Below are 26759 nucleotides of genomic sequence, written 5' to 3'. Positions count from 1 at the left end.
GCTCATCGTTGCATAATGTGGACTATTTTACTATCTACTAAATAGTAGACAGCATTCAGTATATACTTCACAATAATGTTACGTTTTAAGTGTAGTGCACCTTCGTCCATATAAATGCTGTTTTTTACACACTGCACCTTCTCAAACAAATATTAATGTAATATCTAAAATAATAGTCTACAAACAAAACAGTACTTTAGTGATTGATTGTATGTGATAACTTGAAGCACGTCTCCTGCGTAGTGCACAGGCTGCTGTGTGAGTCTGTCGTTGAGTGGTAAAGGTTGAGCTCATGTCTGGGCATCAGACGCTGCCGTCAGGCCTGACCTCTGTAGGGTTGTCACTCGCTCGAGGGTTTATTTCACACGGGTACGGGGCTCTCTGGAGCTCTGCCGTCACCACCGGTATCTCCTGTTTCTCCCATTGACCCTAAGAGAAAAGACTTGAGCGTTAATACGTAAAGATATCCTAATTTCAGTTCAACCTGAGGTGGCATTTTCTCATTAGGTACGGTTACATTGACTCATTTTTGTCAATCCAATTGAATCCAATCCAATTTCAAAGTTGTTTATATGAATCCTAAACCTTGTATTCATAATGTTACCCAAGCTTTCAAGGACAGATATTGTTTGAGTCCCTGTTCAAATTTATTTATTAATTTCTTTTTCATTTCAAGTTTTTACAGATTTAATTTAAAACTGTTTGTAAATGTTAGTAGAAATGTACTTAAATTCAGCAAGGATGCATTATATTGATCACACGTGACAGAAAATACATTTATAATGGTCTTTTTATTTGTTTCTATTTCAAATAAATGCTATTCTTTTGAACTTTCTAAGATTCCTTAAAAAAATGTATCACTGTTTCTACAAAATTGTAAAGCAGCACAACTGAAGCTTTGTGTGCGTTGAAATACTTGAACTTTTGTATAATATTCTAAATGTGTCTTTAAAACACAACGAAGGTGCTTTAAACACTTGCAAAAAATAACTTCTCAGTAAAAAAAAAAACCCTGGAAGAGCCTGAAAAAAAAGTAATGCAAAAGTAATGTAACATTACTTAGTTACTTTTTATGGAAAGTAATGTAATTAGTAACTTTTTTAAGGGAGTATCGCAATATTGTAACGATGTTGTAAAAGTTACTTTCCCCAATACTGGCCATCAGAGCCGTTGAAAAACAGAGTTGCGACACTCCCATAGACCGCCATATGAACTCTGGAAGTAACGCGTGTCGTGGAGCGGCCGATAGTTCCAAACACTGATAGTTTCTCCATTGAACCCCATTCATTTTCAGTGTTTCCGAAGTACGCTCGCTGGTAAATTAATGAAATTACTGTATTTTTTTTACTTTTACACACATTAGCCGACCTCTTCGTGAATCTAGTCCGTAGTTATATTTTATGTAGCCAGTTTTAGTTAATGTTTATTGGAAGATAATAGGTTAATTGCAGCTATAGCTTACGTGACCAACACTTCACTAACGTTAGCTAACTTACGGTAACCTGATGTTTATAATATTATTAATAATAATTAGGGCTGTCAGTTAAACGCGTTATTAACGGCGTTAACGCAAACCCATTTTAACGGCGTTAATTTTTTCATCGCGCGCTTAACGGTCTTTTTGGCCTAGCAAACTTTGTCGTTTTTTCACATGCTTTTGCAACAGGACGCGGCATGCGTTTGAAAGCACAAGCGGATCTAGCTAGACCGGAAACAAAACAACAGGCACAACGCACACACTTGTTTGGGCTTGCGAGCCGGCCAAATAGTAGGTTAAAGTTACGTTCTGAGTGGATGACGAGCGCGAGACGCCAAAATGGATGCCAATAAGATTCTGAATGGAAAGTTTACTTTTAAAAAGTTCCCAAATGGTTCCATTGACGAGACCAAAGTGATCTGTGTGTTTTGTCGTTGTGAACTGAGCTAACATCGCAGCACGTCCAGTCTGAAATACCACTTGATGATGGCCAAGCACACACACACACACACACACAGCTGATGCGAATTCTCCGCCCCCTCGTCAATATCAGGACCTCGTCATATTTATTTCACCCTTTTATTGATGGACAGTGTTACATTGTGTGAGAGATTATTTGCTCCAAGTGAGAATGTTAGTGTGAAATTGAACTGTATGTCAATGTTGTTTTCAATAAATAAAACATTTGCACAAAGCAAGCCGATCCACTTTTCCATGTTGATAAGAGCATTAAAATGAGAAAAAAGAATGGGACAAAAAGAAATCAAGAGACATTTAGATAAGATAAAAATGTGCGATTAATTGTGATTAATCGCGAGTTAACTATGACATTAATGCGATTAATCGCGATTAAATATTTTAACCGTTTGACAGCACTAATATTATATATATATATATAATATATAATATTATATATAACTAATATTAACTAACTAATATAACTAATATTATATATATATATATAATATTATACACACACACACAATTCATTTTTTTAAATGGGTTAGGGTTATGTGTGTATATATGCATATGTCAAAATGTGTGTTTGTGTAATACATATACATAAATACACATGCATTCATATATATATATACATACATGCATGCATGCATATATATATATATACATACATATATATACATGTGTACTGTACACAGTACGTATGTATTTGTGTGTGTTTTCAGATGAATGGTTTAGTCTATGATTATGGTAGGATGAAGGGGTACATTAGCCATACTGAAATGAATCCCGTTAACAGTTATGGATTGTATGTTAAAAACATATGTTATGGATCGTGTTTAGGAACATAGTTAATTCACTCATTAACTATCTCTCCGGTTTCATTTTATGAAGTTAATATTTACCGAGCATTGCAAATATAGTCGTTACTTTCAAAGTTATGGGAGCAGTCTATTTCCCTCCTAAATCATTCATTTGTACATGCACAGCGTAATTATTTATATTTTATGTTGGTTGGAGTTCTGAACGGATGTGCGTGATCTTCGTGCGTGATCACGAAGGTAGGCTAATGGCTGAATCGGAATTTATAAGCAAGATCACGGGAATCAATAGCCTAATACAGCCCAGTTGTGCTAAAATAAATATCACGAGACGTCCATCATCAGATGAATGATATGGAAAAGTTAAGTTAGAGACGCTAAAGCCAGTGCTACTACCCATGCGAACATGAACACTAAGCTTTTCCCTCCAAAAATATAGCCTAAAACTTATCTAAGTTGTCACCCTGCCTCTCCAAATGCAAAACTGACATTAACAAAATGCAATAACAGCTGAAAAAGTACTTGGGTGTGTGTTTTATTTTATATTTACCGGTCAATAATGCAATCGCTGCTGTCTGTCCCATAGAAGAACATGACAGCCCGCGTATGTTTTGGAACTATTGGGGCTTACATGAACCACGTGACAGCCGTCGCGGCGACATCAAAGAGCGTCGCAACTCTGTCTCTCTATGGCTCTGGTGGCCATTACCCTCCGCTTATTCACGATGGTAAAATGAATGTATGAATTTATCCACACTAAACAAATAACTGCCAATATATAAGAAGAACAGTAGATTTTTAAGAAATATTGCTAAATCTCACTTTGTTCTTCACTTATCTCAGTTTTGATTAGAATGCACCATATAAAGTTGGGTGGTTCACATGAGGTATAGCCACAAAAGTTTCAATAAACACATCCGAATCTAAAGATTCTGCATACGCATATGGTCTCGTATTACCCTCCGTTGGAAATGAATGGCTTCCAGTTTGTCCGAGATAGTGAAATGGTGGCTTAAATGTTGTGCTTACGGGGAAGAGCTCAGCGGTGGATTGGTTGCAGTGCATTGAGATGGGGGAAGTGATGTAGAGGGAGTTCAGCACATCCCCGCTGAAGCCGTCCCAGGTTATTGAGGAGAACTGCTCTTCCACGGTAGTCTGAGGACAACTGCAACTCTCACGTCCTTGAAACCTACACAGACGACAATACAGCAAAACTTGGTAGACCTTTCCACCCCCAAAACATCTCAAGAAGGGGTAATTTGGTTGCATAGACACAAAACCACTTTCATAATTCGTCTGACCCCACAACAATGTCGTAAAATTGCTTTTTTTTTAAAGCTAGAAAATGCAATTTGCCTGTGCAAAATGGATGAATACAAATGTCATCGCCTTCTCTTTGTTTATGCATTGCTGAAGAAAACTCATTTCTGTTTTTCCGACTGAATTCGTACAGGAATTGAAAGTATTCCTCTTGTCCTCGGGCAGTTGGTCTCAAAGCAAGACATTACTTTCAGGTATGCTGTTGTTGTTGTAGCCTGACTGGGTCAGAGCGGTGTGACACATCATCTGCAGTGTTGCTGTTTTCAAGGTTTTCTTCTCATTGTGAGGTAATGACTGTCTGGAATGTGTTAGACGTCATACAGGAAGGTCATGTTTGGTGTTTTTGGTGGTTAGTTTAGTCTGAGTGGATGTTTTGTGGACTTGTGGTGTACCTGTTGATGAGACTGAAGTATTTCTGCAGGTAATCCAGGTCCACGTGGCTCTTGCACAACTCCAGCTGTGTACGGGGATAATAATGGACGTAATTGACACACATCTCGTCCATGATCCCAAAACCACCCTGCGGAAGTGAGAAAACAAAGACAATTGATTTGAAGTGAAGTAAAATCTTTGTTTCTCTCACACAACGCACGCCGCCACTGGACTCTAGAGTGGACTCTCACTGAACCCAATCCGATGGATGAATCTGGGTTTGGCGGTTGCCGGGAGAATGGTACTTGCCTGACTGCATTGTGAAAAGTGTAAAGTTTGGTCGAGGGGGGATTATGGTGTGGGGCTGTTTTTCAGGGGTTGGGCTCTGGCCCTTAGTTCCAGTCAAAGGAACTCTTAAAGGGTTAGTTCACACAAAAATGAAAATTCTGTCAGCAATTACCCACCCTCATGTTGTTCCAACCCCGTAAGACTTTCGTTCATCTTCGGAACACAAATGAAGATATTTTTGATGAAATCTGAGAGCTGGATCACTCCTCCATAGGCTTCTTAAGGGATCGAAACTGGCCGGCCCAAAAGTTATGAAAGACATTGTTAAAATAGTCCAAGTGACTACAGTGGCTCAACCTTAAGTATATCAAGCGACGAGAATACTTTTTGTGCGCAAAAAACAAACAAAAAGAACGACTTTATTCAACTACTCTGTAAGGCCGTGATATTTCACTTAGTGAAACTACGCAAAGCTTCTAGGTTGCACGTCACGCATCACACACATGACCAGCGTCAGCCAATAGTGAGCCTACGTGTGACATACAACCTAGAAGCTTTGCGTAGTTTCACTACGTGAAATATCACGGCCTTACAGAGTAGTTGAATAAAGTCGTTCTTTTTGTTTGTTTTTTGCGCACAAAAAGTATTCTCGTCGCTTGATAAACTTAAGGTTGAGCCACTGTAGTCACTCGACTATTTTAACGATGTCTTTCATAACTTTTGGGCCGGCAAGTTTCGATCCCTTAAGAAGCCTATGGAGGAGTGATCCAGCTCTCAGATTTAATCAAAAATATCTTAATTTGTGTTCCGAAGATGAGCGAAAGTCTTACGGGGTTGGAACAACATGAGGGTGGGTAATTGCTGACAGAATTTTCATTTTTGGGTGAACTATCCCTTTAATGCTTCAGCATACCAAGACATTTTGGACTTTGTGGGGACAGTTTGGGGATGGCCCCTTCCTGTTCCAGCATGACTGTAGTGCGCACCAGTGCACAAAGCAAGATCCATAAAGACATGGATGAGCGAGTTTGGTGTGGAGGAACTTGACTGGCCTGCACAGAGTCCTGACCTCAACCCGTTAGAACAGCTTTGGGATGAATTCGAGCGGAGACTGCGAGCCAGGCCTTCTCGTCCAACATAAGTGCCTGACCTCAGCTGTTTGATAACATAGTCAAGCAAAAGGCTACTCATATTAGTTACCCTTGTAAAGAGCGATATCACTGTGCAGCGTTTACCACAGTGAGTTGGCCGAGTGAATCTGTGAGCTGGCGTGAGTGGAGGCGGGGCTAATTAGCATATTCATGGTTCCGCGTGATATTAAATGAAGCAAGGGTGTAGCGCTACATTCAAGCTATTTTAAGGCATGAGGGAGGGAAATGTCACAGGAAAATACGTTTTAATATGTAATTTTTGTGATCAAAAATTCGTTTTAAAGGATAAAATGATTGACTACAGGGGGACTTTAATTTGAGCAGAGCAGAGTAGACCAATCACAACAGACTGGGCCATCTGACCAATCAGATCAGAGTAAACCAATCACAACAGACTGGGCCATCTGACCAATCAGATCAGAGTAAACCAATCACAACAGATTGGGCCATCTGACCAATCAGATCAGAGTAAACCAATCACAACAGACTGGGTCACCTGACCAATCAGATCAGAGTAAACCAATCACAACAGACTGGGCCATCTGACCAATCAGATCAGAGTAAACCAATCACAACAGACTGGGCCATCTGACCAATCAGATCAGAGTAAACCAATCACAACAGACTGGGTCATCTGACCAATCAGAGCAGAGTAGCCCAATCACAACAGACTGGGTCAGTAATGCCTATTTGCATATATGAAATGTTTACCTGGATGAATGACAAATTGTTTCCTATTAAACAGTAGTAGCTTAAATGTAATAGTTTATGAGTGTGGGTTTAATTAAGCTCAAGCAGATCTTAGTTAAATTTGTATTACAAACTTGTGTTATATTGTGCAGGATGATAACAATCTCATTCTGAGAGTTATGAACTTGTTTGATTTCCAGCCAATCCATCTGTGGTGTCTAGATCCTCCGAATTCACGCGAGAGAATGTATTTGAGTGCTCGTGTCATTTTACATGTAAGCATATGCCATTGCTCAGACTTACCACTGTAACTTTGTTCCTGTCTTCAGTGTTATACGTGCACTTTGTGACGAGAGCATCGCCCTATGGGGAAGACAAACGCACAAAGCGGCAATCACACACGTTCACTCCGCTATTTGTAGAGCATGTTAGAATGAATGTCTCTTGGCAGGTTAGCATTAGATTGGCAGCCTCAGCCGTGTGTGGGTGCTTGTATTGACAGTCTAAATGCAGTCGATCTGTGCTTTTGTTGGTGGCTTGCTGGCTCCAGGCGTTTCCTGTAATGTCTGCACTGCAGCGTCTCTCTTTCTCTCATCTAAATATGCCTCAGCTTTTACTTGAGTGAAGAGCAACTTACTGGCAAAACAGTCACCATCTTCTTTAAAACACGGATAATCTGCACAAAAAAGAAAAAGGTTACAAATGTTAGCATTTGATTGATTTTTTTCTTTTTACAATATGTATTAGAACCAAAACGGAATGCATCTGAATTTGTTAGCATAGCACCTTTCTATGGCCTAGAGTTTTATCAACCGCATAGCAGTGCCCTAAAAATATAATATTAATAATATTATGTTACTTTTGTGATTTGAAAAGGGCATCACAGAAATAAGTCAGAGCACATTCACTTGTATTTCATTTAAAGGTTTTTATCACAGGAGTATGTGAGCATGAAGAATGGCGTGGGAGTGATGAACCCGTCAGCTGTTCAGGTATACTGCAGGGGAACGTGGGTAGTTGACACGTCTCGAGCAGGGAACAGTGTGCTGCAGTCGATGTGACATGCTACACGTCATCTGAAACTATTATAAACTGCATTCATAGAGCAAAATAAACATTTTTACTTTTAAAAAGTATTTAAGTCAACTGAAAAAAAATCTTAAACTAAAAATAAATGGTGAACAGTTAGAGCATCTTAAATATACACTTCCCCTTCCCCCTGAGATTTTAGGTCAATACATAAATAATTTAAAGTGCCCCTATTATGCTATTTTAAAGGCTCCTAATTTTGTTTTGAAGGTTTCCTACAAAACGTTTACATGCATCCAAGGTCAAAAAACACTTTAAGGTTCTTATAATATGCATTTCAGCATCACCTCTTTTCTCACAGTGTCTGAACCTGTTCGATAAAAGAACTGTTCATTGGTCAGATGACCCAGTCTGTTGTGATTGGTCTACTCTGCTCTGATTGGTCAGTTGACCCAGTCTGTTGTGATTGGTCTACTCTGCTCTGATTGGTCAGATGACCCAGTCTGTTGTGATTGGTCTACTCTGCTCTGATTGGTCAGATGACCCAGTCTGTTGTGATTGGTTTACTCTGCTCTGATTGGTCAAATGGCCCGGTCTGTTGTGATTGGTCTACTCTGCTCTGATTGGTTAAGATTACCCAGTCTGTTGTGATTGGTCTAGTCTGCTCTGATTGGTCTGGTGACCCAGTCTGTTGTGATTGGTTTACTCTGCTCTGATTGGTCAGATGACCCAGTCTGTTGTGATTGGTTTACTCTTGTCTGATTGGTCAGATGACCCAGTCTGTTGTGATTGGTTTACTCTGCTCTGATTGGTCAGATGACCCAGTCTGTTGTGATTGGGCTACTCTGCTCTGATTGGTCAGATGACCCAGTCTGTTGTGATTGGGCTACTCTGCTCTGATTGGTCAGATGACCCAGTCTGTTGTGATTGGTCTACTCTGCTCTGATTGGTCAGATGACCCAGTCTGTTGTGATTGGTTTACTCTGCTCTGATTGGTCAAATGGCCCGGTCTGTTGTGATTGGTCTACTCTGCTCTGATTGGTTAAGATTACCCAGTCTGTTGTGATTGGTCTAGTCTGCACGGATTGGTCAGATGACCCAGTCTGTTATGATTGGTTTACTCTGCTCTGATTGGTCAGATGACCCAGTCTGTTGTGATTGGTCTACTCTGCTCTGATTGGTCAGATGACCCAGTCTGTTATGATTGGTTTACTCTGCTCTGATTGGTCAGATGGCCCGGTCTGTTGTGATTGGTCTACTCTGCTCTGATTGGTCAGATGACCCAGTCTGTTGTGATTGGTCTACTCTGCACGGATTGGTCAGATGGCCCGGTCTGTTGTGATTGGTCTACTCTGCACGGATTGGTCAGATGGCCCGGTCTGTTGTGATTGGTCTACTCTGCTCTGATTGGTTAAGATTACCCAGTCTGTTGTGATTGGTCTACTCTGCTCTGATTGGTCAGGTGACCCAGTCTGTTATGATTGGTCTACTCTGCTCAGATTGGTCAGATTACCCAGTCTGTTGTAATTGGTCTACTCTGCTCTGATTGGTCTGGTGACCCAGTCTGTTGTGATTGGTTTACTCTGCTCTGATTGGTCAGATGACCCAGTCTGTTGTGATTGGTTTACTCTTGTCTGATTGGTCAGATGACCAAGTCTGTTGTGATTGGTTTACTCTGCTCTGATTGGTCAGATGACCCAGTCTGTTGTGATTGGGCTACTCTGCTCTGATTGGTCAGATGACCCAGTCTGTTGTGATTGGGCTACTCTGCTCTGATTGGTCAGATGACCCAGTCTGTTGTGATTGGTCTACTCTGCTCTGATTGGTCAGATGACCCAGTCTGTTGTGATTGGTTTACTCTGCTCTGATTGGTCAAATGGCCCGGTCTGTTGTGATTGGTCTACTCTGCTCTGATTGGTTAAGATTACCCAGTCTGTTGTGATTGGTCTACTCTGCACGGATTGGTCAGATGACCCAGTCTGTTATGATTGGTTTACTCTGCTCTGATTGGTCAGATGACCCAGTCTGTTGTGATTGGTCTACTCTGCTCTGATTGGTCAGATGACCCAGTCTGTTATGATTGGTTTACTCTGCTCTGATTGGTCAGATGGCCCGGTCTGTTGTGATTGGTCTACTCTGCTCTGATTGGTCAGATGACCCAGTCTGTTGTGATTGGTCTACTCTGCACGGATTGGTCAGATGGCCCGGTCTGTTGTGATTGGTTTACTCTGCTCTGATTGGTCAGATGGCCCGGTTTGTTGTGATTGGTCTACTCTGCTCTGATTGGTCGGATGACCCAGTCTGTTGTGATTGGTTTACTCTGCTCTGATTGGTCAAATGGCCCGGTCTGTTGTGATTGGTCTACTCTGCACGGATTGGTCAGATGGCCCGGTCTGTTGTGATTGGTCTACTCTGCTCTGATTGGTTAAGATTACCCAGTCTGTTTTGATTGGTCTACTCTGCTCTGATTGGTCAGGTGACCCAGTCTGTTATGATTGGTCTACTCTGCTCAGATTGGTCAGATGACCCAGTCTGTTGTGATTGGTCTACTCTGCTCTGATTGGTCAGATGGCCCGGTCTGTTGTGATTGGTCTACTCTGCTCTGATTGGTCGGATGACCCGGTCTGTTGTGATTGGTCTACCACTTAAAGGTCGTGTCGGAAACCAAACAGCCATTGCCATATCTGAATTTTAGCTCCAGATTAGCCTCAGCACTTGATACACAGTGATATCAACAGTAACGATGGCATCAATCCGAGTCAGAGTCTTCATCCTTTGTAAGTGTATCAAAGTGGATTTGCTTTCACAGCACAGAAAACAGCATCCTCTCAACATCTCGACAACACGAACCAAACTCTTCCTTGCCTCAGATACAACTACAGTGTTTGAGGGTCAGACCAGATGTTGTTTGCAGGGAGCCAATGAAGAACATAGGCTGGCATTAAGCAAATTTTTTACAAAACTTACGTAGGTTCCTGTACGATTTGAATTACTGACAACTCTTTTCAGGCAGTTCAGAATCACATCTTTCTTTTAGGAGACAACAACTCTATTTATCGCCCACTTTGATCTTTGAAACTTTGCTGACCTTTTACAGTAACAAACAGCTATATTACACACTACATGAACGGTAATATTCAAAAAAGCATAATAGTGGCACTTTAACAGCACATCTGCATGTTTAAAGTTTGCTTACGGTCTAGTGTCGGTTAATGGTTACATGACATACAGGTAAACAAATAAAATATTTTAATAAAATATGTTTTTTGTTATTTTAAAATTATTCAAATTTTTATTTTTTATTCAATTGATTATTACATTTTCATCAAACCACAAACCCCCTGCAGTTTCCTCATGAACAGCTGGGTGTGGTGTCTCTCTGGTTGGAGGGGATTGGTTGAAAAATAAGAGGGCTTGGTGATGTCAGCAGAGAAGGAAAGTTGTTTAGAGGTTAAAGTTATTACATTATGATAAAATATTATGTAAAAACTTTTATTTTGGAATAACGTGCACTCATGTATCATGCACAATAAGACCAGGTAAATGTATCAAGGGTAAAAGATAAACTAATTTTCTATGCTTAAACAAACTTGGTAATACCTGGTAGTGAGTGCTGAAGTGTCTGTCCTCCTGCACCACTTCCACCTCTCTGCCTCCTCGCACCAGGACGGTTCTCACCCCGAGGCCGGCCAGATGAGTGTGTAGCTGGGATGCAAATATATGTACACCTCCTGCTGGAAGAGCCTGGAGGACAGAAAAAAATTATATTTCATCATTAATGTCAACTATATTTGACATTTTATGAAGAAAATGTAAGTGGTTTTAATGTTAGGGCGTTGCTGGGGTGTTGCTAGGGTGTTTTGAGTGGTTAACTTAACCTCAACAAGCCACATGATTTGAACTATCATTCATGATATAGTAGCCCAAACAGAGTTACTTGAAGTTATACAGTATGCTTTCTTATATAACAATGCTTTGTTTTTCACAATTTTCCTTTTGTTGATGAGCTTTTGCCACTGTGGGCTGGTTCATTAGACTTTTATTACACCCTAAATGGGAGTGTTTTTCTTTTTTTAGTAAGTTAGTCTATTTTGATTGCATGATTTGTTGAAAATTGTCCCTAATCTATTTTCAGGAAGCCACCCAATGTGTTTTAATTGAATTCAAAGTCTGAATGCAGTTAGAACTGGATGCTCTAGATTTATCTTCAGTCGCAGCTTTGGTTGAATTTATCTGGCTTGAGTGAAGTGCAGTATTTAGGTATGTTTGTGAGGATCCGGGACCGTCTGTGTGCACTTGTCGGTGCAGTAGCCAGTCAGCTGGAAAGAGCGCTGGCGGGGAGGAACGGCCATGACAGGAGTGTAGACTAGCCCGAGCTCCATGATGCCTGCGTCAAACCTCCTCAGAGATGGAGTGTACCATAAACGAATGCCTGAGGAGTCCCTCCGTCCTGTGACAAACACACACAGAACGAGTGATAAAGAGCTCTGCATTTAGAAATCAAAGGAAGAAATCAGGCTGTTGAGGAGTTTAGAAGAAAGACATTAGCAGCAAACTAGCATGCTATTCTTACGCTTGCTGGAGTATACAGTTTGTGAGCAGTATTCAAATTGGGTTTTTCTTTAACTATAGCTACTAATTGTTTTGCATAGCTGTTCACATTGTTGTTTTAAATGTGGCCAATATCAGATTTCAGTGTGAATCCAGATTCCAGGTGCTTGTATATAGAGCTGTCACTAATACTTATAATCTCTGACACATCACTGTCCTTCACTGACTACCTTTCGCAACTGTGTTAATAACGTCAGGTATGTAAAACCTTTGAAGTGACTCCCATGAGCGCAGAATTGTGACGAATGTTGATCCAGAGTGATGTAAAAGGGTGGAGGAGTATTATGGGCAAAATTAAACATGTACCAACTCATATTTTTGTTATGAATTGTCATATTTTAAGATTTAAAGGCTCTGGGACAAGGGTAAAACAAAATAGTAAACAAAAAAGGAGTAAAAAATAAATGACAATGAAGTTTTTTTTTTTATGATGACCATTTAAATGTGAAAAAATACCAAAGTTGTAGAAATACTTACATATATAATACTCTGATCATATTATATTTACAGTCTCCAACAAAGCACACTGTGCAGAATACTGTATCCCATAATGCAATGCACTTTTGGACGGGCAAAGATGGTTTAATAACCATACTAAAAACATGAAATAAGTGCCACATGACCTCATTATAAGTCATATAACGTCAACTATTTTAGATATATTTTTGCATTATAAAAAAGTCGCCTATAAATAGTAAGTGTGTACAGTGTAATGACTCAGCATTTTCAACATAGCCATAAGCAACTGGGCTGAAGTATTTCACATGGTTTGTGTGCCTGTTGCATACCTGATATAAGGAGAGGGTTGTGGTAATGAACTTCCAGACGAAGGAACCTCGAAGAACCGTCTCCTCCCAGAGGCAAACCAGCGTCGGCAGGGTAGTAGAACGGCTGTGCGTACAGACACAGAACTGTATATGAACTTAAATAAGATTGATCGTGGTGCAGTGAAGCTTCTGATTTATGCTTTGCAGGCTAAAAGATATTTGAGCCAATGCACAAGAAGCTTATGCCAACTCCGGCTCAGTCAGAGCCAGAAAAGTCCTGTAGATCCGTGACAGTTCACGACCATCGTTTTAGACTTATGAAGGATTGCAAAGTTGAAACCTAAACCCTTATCTGTTTTAGAACTCGTGTGCGAAGGACCGCTTTACATAACCGTCCTCCTTCCACCTCCAGTTTCTCGCCCCATTCCCGTTCCTCTATCACACTCTCCTGGCTCTCACACACTCCCCCTCCTTCTCTCACAAGGCATTAAAACACATTTAAAAACGAAATGATGGGGGGGGGGGGGGAGGCAAACTGCAGTCTACTGAAGAAAAACATCTAAATTTTGCTACATAATCTCATCTCTCCAGCTTGACATTGGCAGCTAGCAGAACACATGATTTGTGTTTGTTGTACTCCCATGTAATCTCATTGCAGGCCTCTCTCTCCATCTCTATCTCTCAAGCTCGGCATCGGTCCTTGGCTCCAGAACTGATTTATCAGGACGCCTCTGCTTTCAGATTGGCTCACAGCTCTGCTCAAAACCTTGACTGGCACCTACCTAGAGTGGGCGAATTGGCGCAGAAAAAGCCCATCTGTATGTGTGCCTCCTAAAGATGCTGATAATCATATGTTCTGTTTTTAGCTCTCAAACTTAGCGCTAAAGAGGGAGAAACTGATGTAGAAAGTGACCTCTATGGATATGCCTCATGATGAAACAGTGCGAAAGCATGCAGTCAAAGAGGATAGACATTTGTGACAAGAGATGTAGGAATATGCAGAAGTGTCAGGGGGAGACCGTAATTTCATTGGGTCATTTTACTGTGATTGTAATTTCTGTTGTCTTTTTTGAGCTTGACACTCCCTAATTTATTTTGTTGTACGGGAAAAGGGCAGGGTGAACATTCTTCAGAATATCTTTTTGTGTGTTTCACAGCACACGTACATCACGGAGACGTCTATCCGATGTGCGCGTTTACATCTGGAAGACGTATTTTTTCAAGTGTTTGCTCATCTGCAATACGTCTATAGGACGTTTCCTGTCAGATGTCAAATAGACGTTTAGAAAATGTCTCTAAGATGTTAATGATTCAAAATGTATGTAAAACTGACATCTTAACCCTATGGGGTCCTTCATTTCAGAGTCACACTCAGGACCTTCGGGTCCAAATGGGCCGGAAGGGTGGGATTAATATTTATTGTAAAAAAATCATCTTTTTTTTTTTTTACTTGTTTTTTATAATATTTTTTCTTTTCTTTTTTGGTGTTTTGAGATAATTTCAAAAATAAAAATGATTTATAATTAATATTAATGCAATAATTAGGACCCATTTTTTCCCCATTGAATATAATAGAATTTTTTTTTTTTTTTTTTTTTTAAGCTATTTCATTTTAGAGTCAAGCCTAGGCCTCATGAAAGCAATTTTTGAAATGAGATGGATGCCTTATGGTGGACAAACTGAGCATTTTAAAAATTCAAAACCCATATGTAATCTGAATTTATTAGTGTGTATGTGTATAAAAGTGTGTTTGTGTGTGTGTGTGTGTGTGTGTGTGTGTGTGGATGTGTCTGTTTTGCACTCTTGATGTTTTATAGATTCACCCCTTCACTGTTGTGTGCTTTTTTCTGGATCGTGGCTGATTTGTAGATTGTACGCACAAAAAAACTCTGTATTTTCACATTTTTGCCAATTTCCCATTAATTTCCTATGCGGGTCCATTTGGACCCGAAGGTCCTGAGTGTGACTATTTTTTTACAACCACTTAGACTATTCAAATCCTGTCCCCAATTTTTGTTGGGTGTTCATATACCAAGTACCAACAAAGTCACCAAATTTCGGACCATTCCGATAAAGCTATGATTTAAAAAAAAAATTTATTTAAATGCTTCGAGTCCATTTGGGCCGAAGGACCCCAGAGGGTTAAAGACGTCTATCAGATGTTAGTAAACAGCGGATGATCAACAGCAGTGATGTTTAACAGACATCTTGCAGACGTACGTGTGCTATCTAGGAAGCAAGCCATTGAGATTTTGAATGTCATGCTGAGTTAATGATAGCAAATCATTGTCCATTTTTAAGTGAACTGGCTTTAATTATATACTATGCAAATGCAGTATGTAGTTGCGTGTGTACCTCCGCCCCCATGGCCCAGGCAGCCAGAACATGTCGGCAGTAATTGAGTTTGCGGGGCTTCATCTTTGAATCGCAGGAGCCGCTGTATGGAGGTACGGTGTCCATCTGAGGGGAACATTCGAACACTTCGATGTGATGAACAATGGCTTCATTACCAGGAGTGATTACAGACTCGTACTGCAAAAGAAGATGAAGAGATATAAATTGCAGAAAAACAGGAGGGGGGAAATAAGTTAGAAAACGTATTTTACTGAGTGTGCAATAAAACCAAGTTTTTCCTGTGCGTTTTTCACGTACAGATGACAATGTTGTCAAGACAATCCCTGTTCACAAGGATCTGCGAAAATGACTAAAAACGTTGTATTATTCATGCCAGGCCAGTAGTTGGCGATGTCACTTTGTAAAGAAACACTACACGCCTATAGACTGAACACACAATACTCATGCACATGATGTCACTGTTTCACAGATTCGCGTTTTTGTAGTTTACACGGAATTGATAACAGTATCGTTTTCAAAAATCCCTTTTTAAAAGTTAGCGTTTTCAGGCAAGGGGGTAATCCATCGACCGGAAGTTGAAGCCGGCCGGGTGCCGTAATGTTGTAGCAGAACTTCACTTGCGTTAGCATTTCCATTGACTCCCATTCATTTTGGCGTCACTTTGACAGCGAATAACTTTACATCTGAGGCGTTTAAAGACTCCATTTGTCCATTATTTATTTCTAAAGAAACACGACGATGTATAAAGTGCTCCATTACCTTCTATGTTACATTATGGCCCCGTAGAAACAGATTTAGTAAAAATAGGCTAACGATTGCGTCATAACCACTCGACTCTCTGTCGCGCTGTACAGAAATTACCGTACAGACAGCAGGAGAAGCTTGCAGGCGATCGGGGGACGTCCCGTCAAGGGAGAAGCCCATAGATGATGAGTCCATAAAAGCAACGGAATACTTACTCCTGCTCACTCACAATAAAGGACTCTTTGCTCAAGTTCTCCGTCTCTGCAAGATTAACGTTGGCAGTTTTCACGCACAGCTACTAGAAGATTTACGTCTGTCAGACAGGTTGCTCACGTCATCAAGCTTAGTTTGAGTCGGTTTAAATCTGTGCGTCAGGAACGGAAGTGCTCAAAAATCGCTAAAAATGGGCTTCAACTGTCTCAACTGAGTTCCAATGAGATGGCTCTGTCCACTTCTTATACTGTCTATGTTTTCAGGCCCCCAAAACGCGGCTGTTGTCGTGTAAATGAACGGTCAAAACGCATAAGTTTTCAGTTTTTAGTTGAAAACGGTGTCATGTAAATGCCCCCTAGTTACACCCCAGAGACGGGTTTGTTTAGTAGGGGACCTTCATGCTTGCTTTTTTCTAATAATCATACGTTTTCTAGGATTCACATTGTACAAATTCAAACGAAATCGCCACATTATATTTTCCCATGGGATCAGGTCGAATAAAACAGGAGAAACTTAGATGCTTTTTAGTTGCTTGCCGGAAAAAAATGAAGACTTAAACCTCAGACAGTGCAGCGTAAAAGAACGCAGGATCTCAAAATGTGTTTTTAAAAGTTGACATTTCTGACTTAAAACAATTCACTAAAAAGAGAGGGACCTATGCAATGGTCAAAAAGTATAAATGAGTGAGTATAGTATGAATATATAGAGTTGCCAATTATTTTCAGTGGAAAAGTAGGAAAAGCCGCTAAATGTTACTAGATGATGTCATGTACCAATTGTAAGCACTTTACATCGGTTTCTTCTCCTAACCCGTGCTCATGTACTTTATTTTGATATAATATATAGCCGAATGTCCAATAAAGCTGATCTCATTTATATTTTTTCTGTCAGACAACAGAACGAGTGATGTAGTGACTGACTACATGTTAACCAACAGTCCAAAAAGTCACTAGATATATCGCTAAATGCTTTATTGGAGGAAAAAAGTCATTAAGGGGGTCTGAAAGGTCTGAAGATGATTTTTTAAAAAGTTGGCAGTGGCTGGCAAGAACGCTGGCGATGGAAGAGTTAATAGCAATACTGATAATTGCCTTAGCAAATTCCATAATTATCTTCAGATTGAGTTTACATCACTCTTGCGTAAGTACAAACTTACAAAAGTGTTTGACTAAAGAGGGTTATAATTGGTCAAAGTGGCTCCAAGAGTTTCAAGTTACCTTGACAATGTGGTTCTTGGGCATATTAGGCGGGAGCTGATAGATGTGGCACCAGTACGTGGTCTCCTGTGTGGGGATGATGACTTCAGGGGCCAGGACCTCCAGGGTGTGCACATCTCTCGGGAGCGTGAGGGACAGAGTGTCCGGACGCAGGAGCAGAACCCGCTGGACGCCAGGCTGGAGACGGGAAATGTTGAGCTCATGCAAAGATAGGATCGGATGCTCCAGCAAGGCGTAGATTATGTGGACTGTGCCTTCCTGGAAATAAGGATTTTTTTTGTTATCATTTAATCACCCATATGTTTTTCCAGACCCATGTGACTAAGTAACGTGTTGGACGGAATGGGAACGATGATCCTTCTATGGAAAAGAGCAGCATGGATATTCTTCAAAACATCTCGGTCTGTATTTCATGGAGGAATGAAAGGGTTTGGAATGACATGAGGGTGAGTAAATGAAGACATTTTCCCCCCAACACTTCAGAATACTTAAGATATAACTTTTTTTTCTTCTTTTTTTAAAAAATGTGTAATTTTCTGACCTAATATATCCCTTAGTCATGGTAGCGCCATGTTTATTTTTTGACAGGAATGAAAATGAGGCTGTGAGAAATCGAATACAGTGCGTTCAATGGATTTTACTAATGAACATACCAATTGTTCATCTGACAAAACATCTTTCCGAAAAAAAGAAAAAAAACCTTTCAGTAGACAAACTCAGTTTTGAAAGTTACGAGTTGTTAAAATTACATGATCTGGACCTTTTTCTAACATGACTAAGGACTATAGAGAGCACAAGTGCAACAACGCCCGCCCCCTTTTTCAGCAGTGCTGGAAGTATTGTTCCCTTAGGGATTTTTAAAAAGTCTTCATTAAAGAGTTATAAGCCACGAAACAAGCCAATCAGCTCTGAGGTGAATCACAACATTACAAACTTTGATTTGAAACAAAAAAGTTTTAGAAAATCGGACAAAATGGCGAAGGTACACGACTGTGTACTTAACGGCTTTAGTGAGGGAAAGAACTACAATCCCATGAAGCTTTGCGAACAGCATAATCAAATTAAAAACGATAAAACTTCTCATGTATAAATGTTGATACATATAAAACAAATATTTGTGTATATATATGCATATTTTGCAATGTACTTAAAATATATTCAGTATTTTGAGACCTTACAGAGTTCGACTCAATTACATCATTCGCAGTGCTTCATGGGAGTGGGCGGAGCTGAAGACTTTATGTCTCACTGATTGGTATAATTTTTTGTACTGCATCATGGGTAATGTATTCTTTCACTAGGAATTCTGCTGTTAAATACGATTATTTTAAAAAATAACTGAATTTTTTATTTTATTTCAATGAAATAATATGTTAGTTCGATAATGTGTTTTATTTAATATTTTGTATTTTTAGGGGATTTTATGGTACTAAATTATATCTACACTGTATTTGTAATCCATTTATTCACTTTTTGAGCATAGGAAATTTAAATCTTTAATGCTTTAGAGCTCATACTTAGTTTGATCTCTTTTCAAAGACGACACTTGGAAAATTATTTCTGAAGTGAAAAAAGTTGTAAAAAGTTACAGAATTTTACGCTTATTGTTATGAAAAATGCACAATTTTCAAATTTGCATATAAAATATAATTTCAAAAACATGTTATACTCTAAAACTGCAAGAAAATCAAAGCCATAATTCTAAACGAGTTGTTTTCCAAATTTGAGCTTGATATCTTAAAAAAATTAGCTTTCAGTAAGAGTTTGTTTTTGCGCAGTACCAAAAGTTTCCACTAAATGAAATCCGTCTCCCCTTCATTTCCAATGCAGTCATATTTGACCGCGAGGAGCACAAGTGTGACTATTTTTTTCAGGACCATTTAACCTTTTCGAATCATGTCCATTCATTCTAAAAAAAAAAAAAACATAAAATGTTTCGGTCAAAAATGGCCGAAGAGCACCAGTGGGTTAAAAATAAGCTGAAATAATGCAGCTTCAACAAAAGCAAAAACTATGGATTAACAACCTCGTAGCTCACAGTAAGTCTAAAAGTTATCGTTCAAAATCAATTTCCCTATAAAAGGAGTTTTTCCATTTCCTATTGCACTCTATTATCATGCAAATGTCTCTTTGTCTCACTCAAGCCCCTCTATCTGCTCTTCTACTTTCAGATGTTCAGTAACGTGCCTCTATGGTGTAGTCGTGTGGGTCGCAGGTGCTGAATGGTCTTTTGAAGAGCAGAAAGAAGCCTTCAGAGGACTGATGGGTCTCCAGCAGCTGATAGTCCTGTTGAGTGTCCAACATCACTCTGCCTTCATTATCACTCCATGCATCCTAAGAATATCACATTCAATCACAAAAACAAACATCAGCTTTGCTTCTCTATTTGAGGTCGGTAAGTTCATGTTTTTAGAAATATCTTCTTTGATTTATTTGAAACACAGTAAAAACAGTAACATATTATTACCAATTAAAATAGCTATTTTATATTTGAATATGCATTAAAACATTCAAATGTAATTTATTCCTGTGATCAAAGCTGAATTGTCAGCATCATTACTCCAGTCTTCAGTGTCACATGATCCTTCAGAAATCATTATAATATGATGATTTGATGCTCAAGAAACAGTTATTATTATTATCATCAATGTTGAAAACAGTTGTGCTGCTTAATATTTTTGTGGAAACCGTGATACATAATTCATTTATAAACTACCCAACACGATCTCCTGAGAACATTTTTAAAAAGTTAGTTATTTCATACAAAAATGTATGATTTTTCGAAAAAAGTGTGCCACTAATTTGCCAAAAAGTAAGTCAAAGTGTTAAAACCATCATAAAATATTGGTATAAATACTTTAGAGATATTTTACTATGGTTTTTATGTTACTTATAATCGATTTTGAAAGTGTCCATTTTAACCAGTAATTCGTTCATAATTTTCCGCCAGCCTACAATGTTTTGACTTGTTGTCAGTAACTCTTCTCCTGGACATACGCTGAGGGAGGCAGGGCGAGCGGCTGGCCATACAACATTTATTCAAAACGGACAGAACAGTGAAATCCAAAGGCAAAATAATGAAATAAATCATGCATAATGAATGGAGAGGGCCTTGACACACACATGACCTTCCTTCAACCACTTTATTTGGGGTGCGCCGGGCAAAACCCAGATGTGAGCTGTTCCGCTCAATGTTAGAAGGAGTGTTGCACTATACGGCTGAACTGGAAGTGCACGGATGTGTGTGTGTGTGTGTGTGGGTGGGTGTGCTGTAGCCAGGCAATCATAACAAGATCTATAAAGCCTGACTCTTCAGACTCAAGAGCAACGGAGAAAGGTTGCTTTGACCGAGAGGTTAGAAATTCGTCATTAGTCGTTTATTATTCAACAACAAAAAAGTCTAGTACGATCTCTGAATTCTGTCATTATTTATGTTGTTCCAAACCTGGATGACTTCTGTTTCTTCTGTGGAACATGAAAGATTATGTTTGGTTTTTTTTAATCTCTTAATATTTTTTTGTCCATAAATAAAGGCTTTTGCAGTGCATCGAAGAACCATTTTTGGTTTCCCAAAGAACCTTTCAGTTCTTAAAAGAGCTTTAAATATCTGAAGAACCTTTATCCACTATAAAGAACCTTTTGTGCAAAGCAAAGGTTCCATTGATGCCAATAAAGAACCAGTCAATGCAAGTCAATGGGGTCCAAAACAACATTGGACTCCACTGACAGTACATACAAAACCAATTGAAACATTCATCAAAATATCTTTTTTTTTATGCTCCACCGAAGAAAGAAAGTCATGCAGGTTTGGAATTACAAGGTGGGATGAGTAAAGACATTTAATTTGTGGATAAGCAATCCTTTTACCAAAAAAAAAGAAAAACACTCATGTTGACAAGATTCTGCATTATGTTGCATCATTTTCCTGCTCATATCAAATACATATTTTATAAAAGCACATAATCCTACACTATCCCCGGAGCACATTTCCAACACCATAAAGAAAAAAAACCATCATAAAACCAAAGCGTATGAACTATTCCTACCCCAAAATAGGATTTTTGACCGTCGTCCCACAGAAGGACCAAGTCGGCGTTGGTGGGCTCTCCCCGATCGGACATGCCCAGTAAAAGGCCGTGGTGCAGCTCTTTGACCTTCACCTCTAGATAGACCTCCTGGGTGGGATAGCTGATGTTCCAGGACAGCTCCAGCTGACCCGAGGGGTCTAAGGGGATGTGGTAGGCCAGGGGGGGTCTGGAGGGGAGCGCAGGAGCCTGGTAGGAAGCCACCAAGAGCACCACCACAGTGGCCAAAACGGTGAGGTACATGAGGGTGACGTCTTGCAACCGCAGGTCTTTGTTGAGAAGACGCATTGCCTATGTTGTCTTCTACTTGAAGGCCCCTTCTGTTGGTCTTTAGTATGATGTTTCTGGGCTGTTCTGAAGTCACAAGTCGTCAGAAATCTCCTTATGCCGTCGTCTTTTGAGAACTCCCAAATGGATCGTTCTTCTGTTGACTTCTTGATCCCGTCTCAGATGTGTTTTTCAGTTGGTAGGTGTCCACCGGTCCTCGTGTTGGTCCACTTCTGTTGGCTGTGGACTCTCTCTGGCTTTTAAGAGCACGACCCTGTGACAGCCTCTACTTTATCCTGGCTAATTCTATTAGCTGGGTTAACGAAAATTCAATTGTTTATTTTGCCCTCTGGTCAAACTTTTTTCTTTTTTTTTCCAACATCTGCTTGTTGTGAGGGAGAAGGGCGGATTTCTGCAATACTGTCTTTTTTCGTTTGCTATAGATGTGGAGTTTATTATGAAAAATCATTTACGTCTAAGACGGTTTGGGATGTTAGAGTGCAATAGATCACACGCATGTGAAAATTGCGTTTTATTGGCTAAAATGTCCTTTATACGCTTTCAGAGAACCCAGTGTCATTTTATTGAAGAAGAGAAAACACATGACTTTTATTAATTTGATGAAAACTGAATTTAAACAACATTTCAACTTGAAAATACACTTCAAACGTCGGGTAAAAACTGGTACTGTCTGGAGTGAAAAAAAATAAAAAAAAGATTATAGTTTATTTTCAGATGCAAAACCTCTCAAACGGATGTGCCTTAGAAGTAAACATCTGTCAATTGTTTATTTTTTTCAAAAGTTAGCGTTTTCAGGCCCCCAAAACGCTATTGTTATGTAAATGAACGGCAGAAATGCATTAAACATTTTTTTTACGGCGTTGTGTAAACGGCCTCAGTTATTCAGTATCCATCTGCTTAATATTACTCTTCCTTACTCACCTGCATAACTGCTCTGCTTCTCTGTCAATAAATACCTGTTTGGTTTGAACTATTATATAGTATAACAGTATAAGTATATTGGTATAACTGTGACATTCGTTGAGCTTTATGTTTGCACAATATTTCTCAGCATGTGTGACAGACATGTGTTCTGCTGTTTCCTTGGAGAAAGACTCATTCTAATGACAGTGCTTCTGGAAGATGCCACCTGTGTCTTCATCCAGTCACTGCTTTTCAAGAAATTAAAAGATATTGAGATGAAACACTTGCAATAATAACCTCTTTAATGCACATGCCCTGGAGCCAGTGCGACACGCTGCAGCTGCTGCCAATTTTGTCGTCTCAATCAAGAAACATGGATACCTGGTTTGAGGAATAAAGGTTATTGAGGTCCCTGTGGCGATGGCGGGAGGCGGTGTGAACGTGGGAGGAGCGAGACAGGAACAGATGCCGGTCTGATCCGCTAATGAAATGAAGTTGCGGGGCCAGAGGGGCATCTCTCTGCCCTGGAGACATGACTGTTCCTTGAGCTGGAGCAACAGATCATCAGGCCCGTGACACGCTAAACCTGGCCTGCTCTGGAGGACGCGTGGGGCTTTCTTGTTATGTTGCGTTGCTGTGTGTGTTCTGGGTGTTTGCGAGGGTGTTATGGGTGAATTCTTGGAGGTTTCTTACTAGCTTGAATCGAAAGAGAGAAAGACTGGGAAAGTGCAGAAGGAAAGGAAAATAGAAAACAAATAGATGCTTGAAGAAGGATTAACATTTGTGTCAGGGTTCTGTCACTTCGCTTTGGTTTATTCTTGTCTTTGTAAGCGTTTGGTTCCGATTTCGCTCTTTCGTCTGCGTTGTGTGTGGAGCGTGGTGTTCAGATCCTGACACTTCTGTCTAGTTCGGTTTCGGTTCAGTGTTCGGACATTCAGGCTCCATGTTTTGTCTCTTGTTGTGAGCGAAGGGGGAGTGTTCATTCACTCACCACGCATGCGCTCTTGTCTCGTGTGTTTTTGTAGAGCGACTGGTTTGTTTTCATTGGCCGGGCGTTCTCGTGTTGTCGTTGCTCGCGTTGTTTATCGGCCGCATGCTTTCGTGTGGTTTCAGTGAGAGCTGTCATTGGCTGCGTGTTCGTGTTGTTTTGTGTGAACAAATGGTTTTGTTTTGTTTTGTTTTGTTTGTTTCTACATGCCATGTGCTTCGATGTCTATTGTCTTAAAGGGATAGTTCACTTAAAAATGAAGATTCTGTCATCATTTACTCACCCTCAAGTTGGTCCAAAGCTGTATGAATTTCTTTTTTCTGTTGAACACAAAAGAAGATATTTTGAAGATATTTTGTCTGGTTACTGACATTCTTCAAAATATCTTCTTTTGTGTTCATCAGAAAAAAGAAATTCATACAGGTTTGGACCAACTTGAGGGTGAGTAAATGATGACAGAATCTTCATTCTGAAGTGAACTATCCCTTAAATCTCAGCTTTCTTGTTACATGATTATTGGATTCCTCTTAATTTCCTCTCCTCTTTTTTCGCCTTGTGTTCTCAGTCCTGTGCCAGATCGTGTCATTTTAGTTTTTGTTTGTTTGTTTGTTTTTAAAGCTGCAGTCCGCATTTTTTCCTCTTTGTCGCCATCTCTGTTCGAAATCTGCAATTGCAGTCATTCGCGGAATTATCAACTTTACGTGAGTTGTAGTTCGACACGGCACAGCGCGGATTAACACATTGAGGAGAGTGTGCAGGTGTCAATCACTGCGCCGGTGTCGATACTGGCATTCAGAATAACAGATTATTCTTTTTGGAAGTATGACCAACATAATAATTTTCACCGGAAAATCTAATCTGAACAAGTAAGAAACATCCACTTTTGTTCTGGTTCTGACATTGCAGTAAAATCGCGCTGATTAAATCTAACAATCGCTTATCATATCACGCAAAACCGTGCAAATTATACTTTGTTCTCAAATTGTTAATGTTAACAACGTCAGCATTGCGTGACTACATGTAATGTCCTTCCGATATGCATCCTTGTTTTCGCATGCCCAGTTGCTGTCTCTTTTTTTCAGTAAGTTAGCCACTCCGAAGTCCGTACGAAGTCTTTTGCATTTTACAGCGGGTGAGTCTCTAGTTGTCACTGGTGATTGTCGTTTGAACCTTTCTGGATCCGCCATCAATTGATAAGTTTAATTATATCAAGTGCTGTGAGAAAAGGCTAAAATCTCCACCTCCAACATCCTAGCCAAGACTCTTCTTTATGTGTACAGATGTGTCGTAATGACACAAAGGCATGCTTGAATCTCCCGCGGAAATCCACCAGTACCACTGGAGTTAAAAACATTATTACAAGCTTACCGCTTTGAATCGAGCTAAGGCAAGCAGATAGTTCTGAACACTGGCTGGTTATGTATTTTCTCAAATATGTATTTTGGATCATTTTTAACCCAAAAAAAGCTACGGACTGCAGCTTTAAATAAAATCCCATCAACTCTGCATCATTGAGTCCTTGCCTCTTCCCTTCATCCAAACCTGATAAAACACCAAAATGTCCTTAATCATAGTTATTATAATTTATTCTCACCTGGGCAGACCAGATGTTATATAAAATTGAGTGAAATATGAATTTTGGTTTCTAAATGTCTCTTAAATTTGTATGGTTTCATGCTCTCAGCACTCAATTTATTGAAAAATAAATCCCATATTTATCCATGTATCAAGTGAACCTGTATGTAATGTGTCTAGGTCTTTTTTTTTTTTATTCTTATTATTATAACCTAGCCATGTTGGCTGCTGTTGTGATCAGAACAGACCTGCAGCCCATTTTTAGGTCGTGACCCATCCGTTTTAGTGTATATTTCGCATGTCACACACATGTATGAATGCATGCAGACACACCATTGAGGAGTCAGAGTGCCTAAGGCTCAAACTGACATTATCCAGCTCAGTACAGTCAGTCAGTCAGTATTACCTCAAACACACAACACACAGAAAGAGCTGTTTGCTCGTGTCTCAGGAGAGACGTATCATAATTAATGCAATAAAAAATACATTTTATTTTGCACAACTTTCTTTTCTTAGAAGAGGCGAGTACGGACATGAAGAAAACAATGCTTAAAATGTCTCGGTCAAGGTGAAAACTGCTGCACCCTTCAAAAGTCTGGGGTCAGTACGATTTTTTTATGCTTTTGAAAGTCTATTATGCTCACCAAGGCTGCATTTATTTGATCAAAAATACAGTAAAAACAGTAATATTGTGAAATGGTATTACAATTTAAAATAACTGTTTTCTATTGTAATATATGTTCAAATGTAATTTATTCCTGTGATCAAAGCTCAATTTTCAGCATCATCACTCCAGTCGTCAGTGTCACATGATGATCCTTCAGAAATCATTATGTGGATTTGCTGCGCAACAAACATTAAGCATTATTATCAATGTTGAAAACAGATGAGCTGCTAATTTTGTTTGTGAAAATTAGGATTATTTGATGAATTGAAAGTTTAAAAACAGCATTTATTTGGAATAGAAATCTTTTGTGACATTATAAATGCATTTACTGTCACGTTTGATCAATTTAATGTGTCCTTGCCGAATAAAAATGTTAATAACTTTATAAAACCTTTTCAACGATAGTGGAATTTACATTTGGCCTTGTTTTTTTGCTCTAGGATGCTGGACCAATCTGAAAAATATGTTTATTTTTTTCATTTGGACCAAAGATCTATACTTGCATGCCTTGAAAATAGCTGTTACTAATAGGCATGTTACTAAGAAGAGCCCGTTTCAGTCATTCAGAGATCTGACTCTCACTGTAGCGCAATGATTCGTTTTGGTTCGTGTTCTTCACTGTATAAACAAAACTGCATTGCCGCCATTAATCCACAGAGCCCATTCTGTGCCTTGAGCTGGAAAGCCGGGCACACTCCGGCTGAGCCCTGGCTCTCTGCATCCTACCAGTCATTATCAT

General features: G+C 39.6%; 1 protein-coding gene across 1 annotated transcript; it reads right to left on the bottom strand.

Annotated features, from left to right (window-relative positions):
- Positions 1-297: 297 nt before the first annotated feature.
- Positions 298-22090, bottom strand: dbh (dopamine beta-hydroxylase (dopamine beta-monooxygenase)). Its single transcript, XM_056238993.1, has 12 exons — positions 21561-22090; positions 19698-19848; positions 17515-17768; positions 15341-15517; positions 13007-13109; positions 11891-12057; positions 11208-11351; positions 7216-7254; positions 6882-6941; positions 4470-4597; positions 3787-3946; positions 298-429 (listed from the first exon to the last, which is right to left on the bottom strand). Exons 1-12 carry the CDS (start codon positions 21885-21887, stop codon positions 304-306), a joined length of 1836 nt encoding a protein of 611 aa, XP_056094968.1. The 5' UTR covers positions 21888-22090; the 3' UTR covers positions 298-303.
- Positions 22091-26759: the final 4669 nt, after the last annotated feature.

This window comes from Rhinichthys klamathensis, unplaced genomic scaffold, assembly GCF_029890125.1.
Source record: "Rhinichthys klamathensis goyatoka isolate OS25496 unplaced genomic scaffold, OSU_Roscu_1.1 h1tg000549l_1, whole genome shotgun sequence".
Lineage (NCBI taxonomy): Eukaryota > Metazoa > Chordata > Actinopteri > Cypriniformes > Leuciscidae > Rhinichthys > Rhinichthys klamathensis.
This window is presented reverse-complemented; position numbering and strand designations above follow the sequence as displayed.

Coding starts and splice junctions, on each gene's coding strand:
- dbh (XM_056238993.1), bottom strand. CDS start 21,887: ATGCGTCTTCTCAACAAAGACCTGCGGTTGCAAGACGTCACCCTCATG. Junction 13,110..15,340: donor CCTGGGCCATGGGGGCGGAG/GTACACACGCAA, acceptor CTGTACGCACAG/CCGTTCTACTACCCTGCCGA. Junction 3,947..4,469: donor TACTTCAGTCTCATCAACAG/GTACACCACAAG, acceptor TCGTCTGTGTAG/GTTTCAAGGACGTGAGAGTT.